General features: G+C 41.2%; 1 protein-coding gene across 4 annotated transcripts in view; it reads right to left on the bottom strand.

Moving 5' to 3' along the window:
• Positions 1-269: 269 nt before the first annotated feature.
• The window catches only part of SLCO1A2 (solute carrier organic anion transporter family member 1A2), a 55,947-nt gene continuing 39,119 nt past the window's right edge, over positions 270-17,097 (bottom strand). For all 4 annotated transcript variants that reach the window (XM_055118619.1, XM_055118617.1, XM_055118620.1 and 1 more), the window contains 7 exons: positions 15,683-15,847; positions 14,085-14,280; positions 12,263-12,428; positions 10,453-10,625; positions 6,537-6,601; positions 5,875-5,992; positions 270-1,928 (listed from right to left, as the gene is read on the bottom strand). In XM_055118619.1, the coding sequence (XP_054974594.1) occupies positions 1,718-1,928; positions 5,875-5,992; positions 6,537-6,601; positions 10,453-10,625; positions 12,263-12,428; positions 14,085-14,280; positions 15,683-15,847 (1,094 nt within the window). In that variant the 3' untranslated portion in view covers positions 270-1,717. The remainder of the gene's footprint in view (positions 1,929-5,874; positions 5,993-6,536; positions 6,602-10,452; positions 10,626-12,262; positions 12,429-14,084; positions 14,281-15,682; positions 15,848-17,097) is intronic.

Raw genomic sequence — 17,097 nt, forward strand, 5'->3', positions numbered from 1 at the left:
TCAACCAGTCATCCGTTCTGGGGCATTCGGGTTTTTTCCAGATTCTGGCTATTGTAAACAGTGCTGCGATGAACATACATGTGCAGATGTTGTTTCGATTGTACTTTTTTGCCTCTCTGGGATATATTCCCAGCAGTGGTATTGCTGGGTCAAATGGGAATTCAATATCTAATTTTTTGAGAGTCGTCCAAATTGTTTTCCAGAAGGGCTGAACCAGTCGGCATTCCCACCAACATGCTGCTATCTTGAACCTGAAACTTGCAGTATCCGTAAGGCTCTTATACTTCAAAAATCCATCGTGGTTTATTTTTATTTTTTTTTATTAATTATCATTGTCCTTGTCAATGACATTGGTAGATTTCACTCACCAAAACATGGGTAGATTTCATAGTACATCTGCATTTTGAGCTTCATTAACTTGTTTTACAACAGAAGTTATTTTTTAAAAAAGCTTCAACTCTGGGCTGGAGCAGTAGCACAGCAGGTAGGACATTTGCCTTGCACACTGCCGACCAGGGTTCAATTCCCAGCATCCCATATGGTCTCCTGAGCACCGCCAGGAGTAATTCCTGAGTGCAGAACCAGGACTAACCCCTGTGCATCACCGGATATGGCCAAAAAAGAAAAAAATTTAAAAAAGCTTCAACTCTAAGATGATTTATGGAAATTGTAATGCGGGCTCAAACTTAGGTGGCATTAACATTGCTCCTAGCCTATTTCTTGACAAGGCAAAGTATTCCTGTCGGGAATATCGGATACCTCAGGCTTTATGGACTAGTGCATTTCTGATATTACTCTTTTAGTTTTGACTCAGACACTTGTTTGGACTTTGGCTTGGGTTTTGCAGCCATACCTGGTAGCACTTGGGGGCTTCTCCAAGCCAGGTGCTATGAACTCACTCCTGGGAGTGTTCAGGGGACACTGGGGTGCCAGGAGGCCAGCCCAGACCTCCTGAACTCAAAGACTATGTTCCATTTGACCTATCTCTCCAACCCATCACATACTTGTTTTTAAGGATGCTTAGCCACCATATTTGAATAGAAAAAAAAAAAGACCATCTTTGCAACATAATTTTGAAAAACCCTAATAAAGTTTGTCAGTGCTCTGAGTAAAAAGAGCAAACTTATTTTGTTAGTCACAAAATAGGAAATAAACTGAAAGCAAGTGATGGCATATCAAGAAGTCATCTATTTTTGATATCTCATTTCTGTAAGGAATACAAAGACTTAAAGAAGAATTCCTCCGTAGAAAAAGATTTCCTTTCTCACAGATGTGGCACATTTGAATAAGATATTTCTATTTTAATATTTAAATAGTCACACAAGCAGAAAGAAAATTCCATCTCTAAATCAAAGTAGGAATTCAGTAGCATTTACTAGTTTTTTTTTAATAACAGGAGATATTTAGAATTATCTGGAAACAGGATTGTTTTTAATATACCTTTATTATGCAGGAGTTAAAAAAGAAATTGCTTACTTTCACATAAAAGTAAAGCTGACTCTAATATCCTATTTTGAGATACTTTTACTCTTGGAGAAAAATCTCAAGTCCCATTGATGTCTCAGAAATACCATCAGTGAACATTTCTCTTTTAATCAAGTAAAAAAAAAAAAGAGCTGAGGTTCTTAAAGATAAGAACACATTACCTGTAGTATCTCTATTTATTTTAAGGACAAATTAGCTGTGTTGTGTTGTCTTGTGTGGACCTGCCAGGGCATTACAGTTTCGTTTTCAGTTCTTCATCGTTCCAGTCGTTGGAATTTGGGTGTTTATCATTTTCCTTCCCCGAAACCGTCACTTCATCCAGCACCGTTCCCAAAGAGGCCTCTTCACCAGGTAGACGACGCTTTCTCAAGATGAAAAGGACCAAAAAGGCTGGAACGTAGCTCGACCCTCTGAGCGCTGCGGGCAGCCCGAGGTAGATGTATCTGTGAGAAACAAAAGTCATGACGAGCATGAACTAGTTTGCATCTCTTCCATTTTATTCCCACACAACCAACAGGGGCCCACTGTTTTGCTTGTCATTCATCCAGCAGCAAATCTGCTGCTCCTTCTCACTAATTCTAATGATTGCTGAAATGTTTGAGGCTGGTGGGGACTTTTCACTCAGAAAATGCAGATTTATTTTCCAATTTTCTGTTACTGTTTTATTGAACTTTGGGAGAAGGGAGAGAGATTCGGGGTAGGATACCACACCTGGTGGTGCTCAGGACTTACATCAGGTTTTGTGCTCTGGGGTCACTCCTGGCAGGCTCTGAGGACCATTTGGGGTGCTGGGGATCAAGCCCAAGTCTGCCCCCTGCCAGGCCAACACCCTGACATCAGTACTATCGCTTGGGCCCGATTTTACCTTTGCATATTAACCAAAATCTCCAACTTACATTTGAATATTGACAATGATTGTAGTGTTGGTAGGTATTTCGTAAGAATGCATCCAAGGAATCACCATCAAGTTCGATGTTTCCCCTTGTGTATTTATTTTTTAAGATGACCTTAATCAGGTTATGAAAGTTCTTCTCCTTGTAGTTTACCCAACAGTTGAGTTATGAATATTCAAAATACTGAATCATTTTTCTATATGCAAGTAACAGAACACTCCAGATTTCCCCGTCTTATGTTAATAGGATGTATTATGCTCATCAATTGTTCTCAGGTTTAATCACCTGACACTGTCTAAAATTAACCCTACTAGTGAGTTTTTGTATATTTTATGTTCAATTTGTAAATATTTAGGATTTTTGCTTGTATGTTTGTGAATAAAATCATAGTATACCTCTATTCCTTATCCCAAACTTGGGATATTCCAGCATGAATATCAAGACTGTCCTAGTTTTGTGAAATGAATTGGAAAATTTTCTCTCCTCTCCCTGGGCCTTGTGCCTTGGGAAAATAAGAACTTTTTTTTTAACCAATTGATCATTTTAACTAATTACAAAAATACTACTGCTCTCTATGTCTAACAGAGAACTTTAAATAATCCTAGGTTGTTCCTGGATTTTAAGCTAACAGTTTAGTCTTGCATAGGTGCTGTCAGAACATATAAGATTTCTTGGTCAGAGATCAAGGACTTTGTCTTGGTTTGGTTTTTATGGGGGCATGCCCAACAAAGCTCAGTGATTACTCCTGGCTCTGTGCTCAGGAATCACAGAGCTAGGCTTGGAGGACCTATCAGGTACAGAGAATCACACCCAGGTTGTGTGTGTGCACACAGACCAGCACCCTACACACTGCTCTGCCTCTCCAGCCCCATAAAGTACTTTTTTTTCTTTTTGTGTCACACCCAGTGATGCACAGGTGTTACTCCTGGCTCTGCACTCAGGAATTACTCCTGGCAGTGCTCAGGGGTCCATATGGGATGCTGGGAATTGAACCAAGGTCGGCCACGTACAAGACCTACCTGCTGTGCTATGGCTCTAGCCCCTGATAAAGTACTTTTTTAACTCAGAAAAAGGTCAGAATAACTTCATGTTTATGTCGGTTTTCCTTAACTTCCAAGTCCCAAGGGGTGACACACCCAAGGAGACCCAGGTAGGTGCTGTACATGGGTACCATGGATCACAGGTTAAAAAAACACTGCGTTTAAAAAAATCTCCATCTTTTGGGGGCTGGAGTGACAGCACAGCGGGTAGGGCGTTTGCCTTGCACGCAGCTGACCCGGGTTCGATTCCCAGTATCCCATATAGTCCCCTGAGCACCGCCAGGAGTAATTCCTGAGTGCAGAGCCAGGAGTGACCTCTGTGCATTGCCAGGTGTGACCTAAAAACCAAAAAAAAAAAAAAATCTCCATCTTTTAGACAGACTTCATGTAAACATATACCAATGTTTTCCCTGCAGTGCACACTATCTTTATTTTCCACATCAGCCTCCTTCCTAGAGACTAACATGATCTATATCTCCCAAGGTCATTTATTATCCAAACATCTTTGAAAAGACAGTGCAGAGCAAAAGTCCCTCCACTGTGATACGCAGAAATGCAGACGAGCCCTGGAAGATTATGTACCAACATCTCCCTCTCCTGTCTAAACTACAGTATGTCTGGTGAATGTTCCCTTACAAATACTTCATTGGCCACTCTTATGTTGATTGACAAAAAATGGTTTCAAATATGATTATTTTATCTCAAATACAATTACATTCACCCCAGAGAGAGTGCAATAGCTAAGGCACTTGCTTTGTCACAGTGGACCCGGGTTCAACCCTGGTACCGCATATAATCCTCAGAGGTCTGCCAGGGGTGATCCCTGAGCACAAAATCAGGACTAAGCACTGCGAAGTATGGCCCAAAGACCAAAATAATAATACTGTATCACTGTAGCACTGTATCACTGTCATCCCGTTGCTCATCGATTTGCTCAAGTGGGCACCAGTACTGTCTCCATTGTGAGACTTGTTGTTGCTTAATTAGCATTACTAACAACAAAAATTTAAACAGTAGAATTAGGCAGACTGTTCTAGTAGCTCTTGGGGTTTTTCAACTGTGACGCAAATCCATCTTATGTAGGGTTTTTCTCTGTGCCCACCTCCCTCCCTAGAATGCTTGTGGAATTTTGGGCCAAGGGGTGTCCTGACTAAAAGATAAATCAGGTCTCCCCTATGATTACGATTCTCGACCTAATCTCTTATTGTCAAGATAAAACCTTAGAATATTTTTAGCAATGCTAATTTTTTTAAGAAATGAGTTTTCTTCTTGCCCTATAAGTAGAACACCAGTTACAGCAAAATACAAAATATAATGAAACAGAACGAGAAAACAAAAAAATAATGAGAGATTTATTTCACCAATAAGTTAATATTATCATAGGAGTTAGTTCAGTGTATGTGTGTGTGCAAGTGTGTGGGGGGGGGGCATGGAGGGAAAGACTCAGGAAGTCTAATGTGTCAGCAAATTTTAACGTTGGATAATTCTTAGGGTCAGAAGTAGATAGTATAAGGAAGTCAGACTGATATGAAAGGCTAATATATACTAATAAGATCACTATTACTATCATCATCATCCCATTGATCCTCGATTTGCTCAAGCGGCCCCAGTAACGTCTCCATTCATCCTATCCCTGAGATTTTAGAAGCCTCTCTTTACTTGTCCTTCCCAACGGTGAAGCATTAGAGGCTCTTTCAGGGTCAGGAGAATGAGACCCATCATTGTTACTGTATTTGGCATATGAATACTCCACGGGAAGCTTGCCAGGCTTTCCCATGTGGGCAGAAAACTCTTGGTAGCTTGCCAGGTTCTCCAAGAAGAAGAACTAGGCTATAAGATGTCGCTTCTGGGAGCTTGGTTTTATAGTCTCTGGATGTTGACTGTTGATGGGCTTACATGGCACTGGGGGCAGTTTCTGGGTGTGACCACCTAACTCCTGGAAAATGGGGGATCTGGGCAGAAGAGGCTCAGTTCCGATCCGAGCAGGCTTGGAGATCTCAGCCCCGGGTCCCGCACACCTGGGTTCCTCTGCTGGTTCCTTCATGCATGAGGCAAGTCCAAACATGAGATAGATAAGCTAATAAGGCTCAGTCTGAATCAGGGGGAATAAAGTAATTAAGATACTTTGCTTCTACATAGCCATTATCTTCAAAAAATGTGTTATAAATTCACAGTTTATAAGAATCTGAAAGGCTAGGTTAAATAAATAATTTACGCTTGCATTTATCAACTACTTTGAAAACATTAGGGATATAACATTCTGGCTACAAATAAGGTATGGAGATATAATTTTAGTATCCTGAAAATAAAGCCAAATACATTTTTAAAAAAGTAATGGCAAAGAAAATGATGGTGAATGATGCCATTTTATACAGTCTGCTTAGAAATTTTTTTTTCAAAAATAAACACACACACACACACACACACACACACACTCATACACATGTCATCTTTACCTGAAGTTGATGGAATCATATATCCTGCATGCACCTAATTCACCACATTTCAAAGTTCCCCAGTGTAAACATGTGGAGTCCACTAATGCACCAAAATATATGGGTGCAGGAATCCCAGCTGCAGTTAAGGGGAAGAAAGAAAAATTAATCAAAAAGGGAAGAATTGGAATATATTGCTTTGCTTCTAAAGTTTTATTTTTCTATATTTGCAAAACAACTTTTAATAAGATGTAAGTCTGGAGCTTTACATAAAATTTTGGAAATTACTTTTATGGTTAAGTTTTTAGGTTATAAAGGACAAGACACCAAATGAATATGTTACTTCTTGTAAGAGTAATTGATAGGGAAAGACACTGCATTCGTGATTCTGGTTTTCTTTGTGTGAGGTGTGGAGCCAACTACATTTAATTTTGCCAGTATGTTTCCTGTTCACTTATTTGTTTGTTTTTAAGTTTTCTAATAAAACAGATTCTAATAAGTAGAGTTAAAATCAGATAGGCCCCCTTTAAGTTAAGGGGAGATTCTCCATGTCTTCTTGCATGTCATGTTCCTACTGATTACAAAGCACCATTTTCATGCAAATGAAATTTTTGGGAGAAAGATTTCATTAACTTATCATTCAATAATGGTTTGCTAAACTCTTGGGAAAAATAACTTTTTACCAAATACTCTTGTGGAAAATGCATGTACTCCCACACCAAGTGACTTCTCTTCAGACTTGATACATCTAAAATAAAAATAATTGACAAATTAAATGAAAGTAGAGATTGAAATATTATGATTTTATGTAGGATGATATTGCTTTGTCCTTTTCCCCTTGACACAAGGAACTTAGGTTCATCCTGGTCACACCCATTAAGGTGCTCCCGAGTCACTCCCATCCCTTTGTTTAGCTATAACTACTTCTCTATGCTCTCTTCCCCAAAACAATCAGCTTTTCCCCCTAATCTGACTCTGTTAATTTGTAAGGTCAGACCTTTCTAGGACACTGAACTTATAAGTTGATATTGCCTTTCTCCTCTCCTTGTGTCTTTTGAATAGTTTACTTTAAAGCAATGTCCCTTTTGTATAGACACAAGAAGAAAATATTTTGCTTTTGTAACTTGGAATTTAATCGACTTCAAATATTATTCATTCCTGGGCATCTGCTTTCTCCAGTTAAGCCTCAGTTGCCCTCAGTTCCTAGCACCCCAAAAGCAGGGTCCCAACCAGGGGCGGGATGGATCCAGGGCAAGCGGTGAGTTATGTGCTACCCTGGCATAGAGATGGGCCTGGCCAAAGTGCCTAATTCTTAACTGTAAGTTAAGAGCTTGATCATGGACAAATGCTGTCATGATCCAAAAGCAACGACAAGACTAGGACCCTGCTAGGGATAGGAAAGACTAATCTGGCCTGAGCACTGTAGTCTGAGATTGAGATGGCCCCAGGAGAGCAATTTTATAAGCTTGATGCATTTCTTATTGTGTCCATACAAAATGATTAATAATATGAATACTTCGGCTGTTAACCGAAAGGTTGGTGGTTCGTGCCCACCCAGGAACGCCAGTTGTATAAAAATAAAAAGAAAAGGCGCGGGCGAGGGAAGGGACGCCTCACTGCACCGAGCCAGGCACAGGGCCTAGGGCAGCAGCTGTCTCTCCCACCACCCGAGTTCGGTAGCCTCCGGCCACTTCCCCCACCCCGGGGAGGTTGATGGCGATGATGTGGCAGGCGAAGGAAGGAACGAAGCCATGATGGTTGGTCTCACTTGCAGTTTATTCCAGTCTTCTCTCTATACACTCTCCCCGACCTATACACTTTCCGCCCTCTATACACTCTCCACCTCTATCCACTTTCCCCCCCTCACCTTCTCTCCCAACCCCTTTTATTGATCATGGCCCTTCTAAAGGGCGCAATACATTGACGTCACCAAAGGCACCAAAAGATCTTACAGGAAGAACGTTGAGGCAACATAATTCTCTTGTAATTCTCTTGTATCTGCAGGCCCTTAATCTACCCCCCCCCCCCCCCCCCCGAAAGAAGATACAAAAACAAAACCAAAGCCTTCTTTGGGCTGAAAGCACTCGGATTTACATCCCAAAGACCAGGCTGGGCTGCAGCCTGGAATCTACAATGTCAAATCAAGCCTGGCTAGCACCTTAGATCTGCGGGGTCAAAGATCAGCTAGGTTTCTGTGACAAAACTCCAGAAGGCAGCTGGAAAAGGGGAAATATTCCAACACTTATATGTTAGTTGGACAAGGAGAGGAGAAACACACTCATGGGACTCCGCCCTTGGGTGGATGGTCCTGCTGTAGGAGAATCTGTCCTAGAAGCAGAACCCCCTGAGGGAAAGAACTACCCCTATCGGTGGTGACCACACCTATGTGTAAACCCCAACCCCCTCATGCTGGGGGGATTTAACTAGGCTATAAGAGTGGGTTGGGGGGCCAGATCCAGGGGCGAGATCCAGGGAGAAATCCGAGCTGGGAGAGAAGCAGAGAGAGAGAATGAAATAAACTGATCGAGCAACCAGTTTGGCCTTCTTCCTTTCGTTGCCTGCCCTTGACCGACAGCCACACACAGTGGTTCCAGAGCACCGAACACGGGTGGTGAGACAGAGCCGCTCGGAGAGCCCGCGAGTGCACACGCCTGTCGGAGTGCTTTAGTCTTTTACAATTTTAAAATATTGGAGGACTCTTCGTGTGCATATTCTGGGCATTAGACAGTGTTCTGAGTGCTCAGTTCTTGGCTTCTAAAAGCCTACTTATCTGGCTCACAATCTTCCCAACAACACCACTCTTTATTCTTGGTATTCTAGCCACCCCTCTTTGTTTATTAATCTCTATTAGAAAGTTTGCCTACCAAAAAGATTGTATATAAATCCTCTCTAAATCTTGTTATTTTTAAAGAAAAAAATACTTTTAGGGGCATAGATTTATCACAGTATAGGTGACTGTGGTGACAGAAAGTGGGAAATGAAATGCAGAAAGCACACTAAAATAAGGTGAAATATTATCCCAGCCCATGAGAGTACTATGTTATGAAATGCAAATTATAATGAGCTGAGCCTGCCTCTGAATTCCAACAAGAGAATAAAAATTTAGGACGTGCACCCTGGATTAAGATGGTCCACTCGTTATAAAACATGCTGTAAATGAAAGAACACATTGATATCCCATAGTCTGCATTGGAATCCTACTCTGCACTTTGGGATAGAGTTGAGTATTTGTTATTATACCCATTTTTCATGAAAGAAAACGAACCTTGGAGAAACCAAATGACTTTTCTAGGACCTGTGGACAGAAACTGGTGAAACTAGGGTTTTTTTTAACAACTTTCAATTCTGCTGTCCATAGGTTGAACTATAGATGATAATTGCTGGGCAATTATCTTTCTTTCTTTCTTTCTTTCTTTCTTTCTTTCTTTCTTTCTTTCTTTCTTTCTTTTTTAAATTTTATTGAATCACCATGAGATAGTTACAAGCTTTCATGTTTGGGTTACGATCTCACAATGATCAAACACCCATCCCTCCACCAGTGCACATTCCCCACCACCAATATCCCCGGTTTACCCCCCCTTTCCCACCCTCCCCTTGCCTCCATGGCAGACAATATTCCCCATACTCTCTCTCTACTTTTGGGCATTATGGCTTGCAACACAGACACTGAGAGGTCATCATGTTTGGTCCATTATCTACTTTCGGCACACATCTCCCATCCCAACTGATTCCTCCAGCCATCATTTTCTTATTGATCCCTTCTCTATTCCATCTGCCTTCTCCCCTCCACTTATGAAACAGGCTTCCAGCTATGGGGCAATCCCCCTGGCCCTTGTATGTACTGTCCTTGGGTGTCAGCCTCATGTGATGTTATTCTATACTCCACAAATGAGTGGGCAACTATCTTTATCACCAAGGTGACCATCTTATAAGGCTAATCTTACAATCAAAGGGCTCCTCCTCTTTGTGTTGAATAATGAGGCTCACCAAATGAAGCCTAAGATATACGGAATTATATGAAGGGAAATGCCAGCAGAAGAATATTTATTTGTTTACTTACTTATTTGGCTTTTTTTGGTCACACTTGGAGATGCTCAGAAGTTACTTCTGGCTCTGTGTTCAGGAATTAGTCCTGTTAATGCTCAGGGGACCCTATGAAATGCTGGGGATTGAACCTGGGTTGGCCGCATACAAAGAAACACCCTACCTGCTGTGTTATCACCCTAGCCCAGCAGATGAACATTTATTGTGCTGAATTTAACATTTGTCAAGGTTGCACTGAGGGTAGCAGAGTACATACCTACCATGGGTGAGGCTCCAAGTTTGATCCGTGGTACTACCTGCCTTCTGCCTCCCCGATAACTACCAGGCATGACCCTAGTGGCCCTAAGCACTAATGGGCATGGACCCTATAAAAAAAAGTTAATTTTTGTATTCATAAAATTCAGCAATGCATAATAGAAAAATCTTAATAAATGATAGATAAAATCACTGAACTTTTAGGTCTCAGGGATTTCTTAGGAAAAAATTCCCTTGATAAATTATCAGACAAATTCCCTCGATAAATCTAAAGAAAGAAAAAGAAAATAACTTCTGTACCTTAGGAGAACCATGTAACCGGGTATGGCGGATAAAGAATAAATGAAACTGCTGATAGCTGACAAGATTAAAAAGTACTGGAGCATCATGGCACAGCCCTGGCCTTTGTCACAAAGCCCGAGTACTGCGGAAGAATTTCCTGATGTTCGAATGCAGCTACAGTTTTGGAACACCTGTTCAAGAAGAAAAGATTGTGTAAGAAAGAAAATTTTGAGGTTTTTTTTTTTTTGGTCATACCCGTCAATGCACAGGGGTCACTCCTGGCTCTGCACTCAGGAATTACCCCTCACGGTGCTCAGGGGACCATATGGAATGCTGGGAATCAAACCCAAGTAGGCCGCATGCAAGGCAAACGCCCTACCCACTGTGCTATCACTCCAGCCCCAAGGAAGAACATTTTTGAACGGGAATTTTTAATATTTTTTGCGTGACAAATTGGATCGAAATGGACACCGCACCCTGTGCCAAGTGGTGAGGAGGATGGGAAGAGGACAGCGTTGGCAGCAGGGTAAGTGCGGATGGGAGGGAAAGAAAGAAATACTATGCACTTTATCCTCCTAGCCTTGAAAAATGAAGGGAGAGAGTGAAACTGGTAAGGCACACTCTTCACACACAGCCAACTTGGATTCAATCCCCCCGTCTGGTGCACATATGGTCCCCCAAGCTCCTCCAGGAGTGATCCTGAACCTGAGTGCAGAGCCAGGAGGAAGCGCTGAGCAGCGCCAGGAATGGCCCATAACCCAAACACAATTTGCATATGCCAAGCAAAATTTGCATGCGCCAAACAAAATTTGCATATGTCAAACAAAAATTTTCTCTAAAGGCTCAGTTGAATTATTTATACGCTTAAGGATCGCCAAGGCTTTGTTTCAAGAAATATAGTTTATTTCAAACATGGCAAAATCAATTTGAGATTGTTATATATGTTGATTCTTTAACAATCAAAATTTATATGTTGATCATCAACCAACAGCAAAGTATTATGACATGTTTAAGGCAAGACAACCTACCTAATCCCATGATCATAAGAAGCCAAGAGTCAGTGAAAAACACGGAATTCTTGCAAGTATAGCGTTATAGCACTGTCGTCCCTTTGTTCATCAGTTTGCTCGAGCGGGCACCAGTAACGTCTCCATTTGAGACTTGATGTTACTGTTTTTGGCATAGCGAATACGCCATGGCACGGATAGCTTGCCAGGCTATGCCATGCGGGCTTGCAAGTATATGCATAGAAAAAAGGAAGAAAAGCCTTTGCCTGGTGGTTAGGTACCTGGCACCACATTGCCACTCAGCTTGGTGACGTTGGAGGCCACAAGCCCTTTGCACCCCAAGCACTGCTTAGAAGTAGTGGGAACATGAAGTCCTGGCAATTGGCTGTCATATGCAAAGCATGAGCACTTCACTCCCTTGAGCTACCTACCCAGCCCCCAGTCCAGAATATTTTTATTATTTTAAAATTTACATAGAGATAGCGACTGCAGTACCAATGATCAAACCCAGTCCTCTCACAGACAAGGCAAGTAAGTGCTTGATCGCTGAGCTACATTCCAGGAGTATTTATTAAACAAACTCTCTGGGTCATAATCTCAATGACAATAAAATTGAGGATTTACTGAGAGGCGGATGTTTCTAAATTAGATCTAGAAAATAAAAGATGAACCAAGTCGAAATGACTTTTCATCCTCACAAAGTAATTAACTCCGAAGAAAGACTTTCATTACATTTATGAATGTGGCACATTTTGTAAAAGAAATAGTCAACAAGATCCATAAAATGAAAGTTCTGGAAAAAGGCCAATAGGATGTGTTACCATGTTTATTCCTGCTCCGACAGATGTCTCACAGCCAGCGAGACAAGCTGACATATAGGACAAGCCATTTTCTCCACACACTGGGTCCCAGGTTTTAGTTGGGCAGTTGCAATCCATGTTACAGTCAGAAATAATAGAATCTCCCACATATAACTTCTGTGGTATCCTGAAAGGATGTAACAAAAGATCATCAATGTTGGAAGACTGGTTGCCACAAAAATTTCTCAGAAACCTGTTCCCAACTGAGACCTTCTTGGGGTCAATCTTGGGAGTGGGGGTGGACAGCTTCTACCCTACCAACCAACGCTCTGGAAGTCACCGTCACATCGCAAAGCCAGAGCCATGCCTCCGGACAGACTTCACTGCCTCACAATTAAGCGCCACAGAGACCCTGTCACTGTCACGGTCATCCCGTTGCTCATCGATTTGTTCGAGCGGGCACCAGTAACGTCTCTCATCGAGACTTATTGTTACTGTTTTTGGCATATCCAATATGCACAGGTAGCTTGCTAGGCTCTGCCGTTCGGAGAGACCCTAATCTTCCGAAAATTTCAGTTACGTGGGGGTTCTTTGGCTGAAAACTCCAGACCTTCTGGGCACTGGGATGGGCGACCTCCCTCCTAACTCTCTGTCCTTCCAGAATTCCCGACAGCCACACCCATGTCCCAACCAAAGCCACCACGGAAGCTCATCTGCCAGCCTTTTTCCATATCCTCATCATAAATCTTGAAAGAGGAAAGAAACAAAAATAAAGGGAACATTTTAGGATGTTCCTTATTTTTTTATTGTTTTGTTTCTTTGGGCTGCTGGAGGATGCTCCCCGCCGTGTGCTTGGGGATTGACCCTTATCCATACTGAGGAGAGCGTGTAGGTCTGGGGTACGCGTGCAGAGCGAATGCTCCAGCCCTTGGAGTCATTTTCCTGACCTCCTTACAATTCATTTCAACTTATTATCTGAATAACATTCTGTAAATTAAATTTTCTAATTTATATCACTAGGAGAGCTTTCCTATAAACATATATTATCCTCCAAATATGAGTTTTAAAGTATTCACTGTATCACCGTCACTGTCATCCGGTTGTTTATCAATTTACTCGAGCAGGCGCCAGTAACGTCTCCATTCGTCCCAGCCCTGAGTTTTTAGCAGCCTCTCCTTACTCACTTTTCCAAATGATTGGAGGCTCTTTTCAGGGTCAGGGGAATGAGACCTGTTATTATTACTGTATTTGGCATATGGAATACGTCACCGGGAGCTTGCGAGGCTCTTCCATGATTTTCCCTAGTACTACCAGGAGTAATCCCTGAGCACCACCCAAAATCCAAAACACACAGCTGGAATGATTATTAAAGTATTCAGTTACATAAATATAGTGATATAGAGAGTATACAAATTTACATATAATTTGATATACTATGTATTAAAATTGTTCTGCTGAATTTAAATATATTGTGGGAACATTCAAAGACAACTCAGATTGTATGGCCACTTCAATTTTACCCACTGGTGAAAGTATATAAATAATACATCTTAATACAACATAAAACTATAAGTAGCTAATTTTTTTCATGCAAGCTAAAATCTACTGGGATGCCACAAATTCAAGCACAGTCAAAATCATGTTATCTCTATGATATGTTCTCTACCTTTTTATTAAATCTTCATCTTTGGTGTATTAGGTTATTATAGACAAAAGACGAAAAAGACCACTGCTTAATATGATTAATTTCAATTAGCAAAGAACCTAATCCTGGATACCCACTGGAGAATATAACTTACTAACTGTTGAAAGAGTATAATATTCAATAAAAAAAAAAACATACCCATTATAAGAGGTAGTTATACCAGCAACTGAAGAGTTATCACAAATCATGAGAAAACTTAAGAAATAGAGAAGATACTCAATTAAAGATAACCAGCACCCTATGTGGGCAGCCTGCTTGACAGTAATCTTGAATTTCTTCATAATTAAACCACCAACAATGTATCCAATGCATATTGGGGGTAAATTATAAATACCTATAAATGAAATATAGTAAATATAAGTAAAATATTATTTATAAGGTGACTTATCAAAGGAAAATATGGCATCACTCTAATATATCTTATATAAGAAATAATTCTGTTCCAACTAGTATAGAATATTGATTTAATTTTATTGCCTCTCGCATACAGAAAGATTTCAAGTGCCTCACAACACCCAACATGTGTTTTTGAATATAATTATTATTGTCTCACTTCAGCAGGTTATAAATTTCTTGTAGGGAGGTATTACATTATTATTCCTAAGTTTAAAGGGAGAAGTGGTTAAGTCTATTTGATCAGTAACTTAGTGATTTCTTTTTAGGAGGGTCGAATTATATTCCTATGTACAAATGTATGCGTGTATGTGGCAGTGTGAGAGAAATTTATGATTTATGTGATTTTGCAATTGTTTATTCTCACTCTGGTTGTCAAGAATTTGGCGTGGCTTAAATTACTTTAGTGGTCACTTTGAATGTCTTGTTAAACTCTTATTTTCCCCTCACCCCCTTTCTCACTGCTAAAAATGACCAAAAAGAAAAAAAAACAGAAATATATTACCCTGGGTTGTATTCCTATTGTGCCAAGGTCTTCTCACTGAGTCACGTTTTTGAGAGTTTATTTAAAATATATTCTAGAGATGGACAGGACAGGCACTAAGTGCTTGCCTTGACATGGTCAACCCTGACTTGATCTCCAGAACTGCATTTGGCCCATCAGCACCACTAGGGGGTTACTCTTGAGGGAAAAAAAAGCCAGAAATAGTCCCTGAATCCTGCAATGTACATCTCCTCCCCACCCGCCACCCCCAAATGCAGTCCAGCATCCTGTAGGACAGAATTTGATTTAGTGTGTCTAGGGCAGTCTAGCTGTGTCAATGATGACTACCTGGGAAATCTTTACTTTTCAAGACAGTAAAAAAAAAGAGATTGCAAGGTGGGGCTGGATCACTGGGAAGGGGGTGGTCCCAGGATGATCAGAAGTATGGGCTGCAGAGACACTGCAAACCACCAGGGGGACCAGGGAGCTAGCTGAATTGAAGTGAGGAACTCATGGAGTAAAATCTGAACGTGCAGTGAAGACGTCTAATGAATTAATTCCAATTTCTTTCTACACTATTGGGGTGTCGTTTAAAAATTTTTAATGTATGCATCCCCCAAGGTTTCCAGGAATCACTCTCATTTGTGCTCGAACTGAGAGAAAGCAGAGAGCCAATATTTGCTGAATTCTTCCCTTCCCCATCCTTTCTCCAACTTCCAGCAAAATGAGAAAGGGACAAGGGGCGTGTACCAGAATGGGAACTATCCTGATACAGTCGGGCGCTCCCGAGACTTATCACACAGTTCACCATCTCCCGGCGGAGGGGACTCAGAGGGAAGGCAGTGAAGAGCGAGCATACCAATGAGGAAGATTGCATCCGAAGAGGATTTTCCGTATTGCTGTTCCAGGTATTTAGGCATGAAGGAAATCATATTCACAAATGCGTTGAACTGGAGCACACTTATTAGTATAAAAAGCATGTAAATTGGGTTGCATAAAAGGCTTTTCATGAATGGTAAGAAATCTGAAATAAAAGAACAAGAATAATGTCGAGCTCATTTCACTTTATAGGCTATAATCAATCAACTTTTTTCTACTGTCTTTCCACTCTATTCCCCACTTGGAAGCTAAAGTTCTTTTCTTATTGGGGCAACACGTGCCGCAGCTGACAGACCCCAAGATTTTACTTGACTAAGTTACTACAATGCTTTAAGGGAGAGGGACTTTCATGGAACAGAAAAAGAAAATACTATTTGTGCTCACACCATTTCCTTCTCTTTTATGTTATGTCTTCCTTGAGGCGTCTCCCAAGTGGCACTCAGGGGGCCTGCTGGCCAGCTAGTGGTTGTTCCATGCAAGGACCTGAGGACACGATGCTACTTGGGCCCAATGGTCCCAGGGATAATCCCTCAGGTAGTGCTGGGGACCCCAGAACTGCACCTGGCAATGCTTGGGAAACTGTGTTGGTAGAAGTTGAGCCCACATTGGGCGTATGGAACCCCTTCTCTTTCATTTCTAGCAACAGCCTCTCTTCCAGAGTCCGCCCAGGGAGATGCTTGCTCTGTTCTCGCAGACTCGGAATCAAACCAATTTCACACTCAGAAACTGATATTCTCCTGCTGGGTGTTTAAAATAAAGATGCATGTGGCATTCCATAGACTACAAAGTTTACCAAGTACCAGGCATTTTTTTCTCTCTCAGAAAAAATGTTTTTGTAGTTCTGCCAACGGTTCACCACGGAATGTATATTAAAGCCCCCGGGGAATCTTGGGAATATGCCCCAACACTTAAGTTGCTGATTCATGCACCATACACGGAGGGTCAGATGAATTATTTACCTAAAATTCCCCATTTCAATGGACCGATGAAGCCAATAACCACATGTGTGACACATCTCTAGGAAGATTCTGGCCGCCCTGGGTATACTCTAAATTAAAGATTCTTTGTCCACTTCCTTCATGCTCTCTATCCTGACTTACTTAGTTGCTGTATCTTGTCCTCGTTTGCTTGTTAACTATCTAAAGGAACAACTAAGCAATTTTTACAACCCATTGCAAATTCTAAAAGACAAAAATAAACTGTCTTAAACCCATTCCCAAACCAGGTGTCCCTAAAGAGACTGGAAGACGAGAAAGCACATAGTTAATACAACGAAAGGAAACCCATTTGTAGGGTCAGGAGTGGAGGGCATAGTGGGGGTAAAAGTCGTGTTTGGATCTCAGGAGCTTTCAAAGTTAACTTTGTTTATTAATTAATTAATTAATTAATTGATTG

Source organism: Sorex araneus, chromosome 10 (genome assembly GCF_027595985.1).
Source record: "Sorex araneus isolate mSorAra2 chromosome 10, mSorAra2.pri, whole genome shotgun sequence".
Classification (NCBI taxonomy): Eukaryota; Metazoa; Chordata; class Mammalia; order Eulipotyphla; family Soricidae; genus Sorex; species Sorex araneus.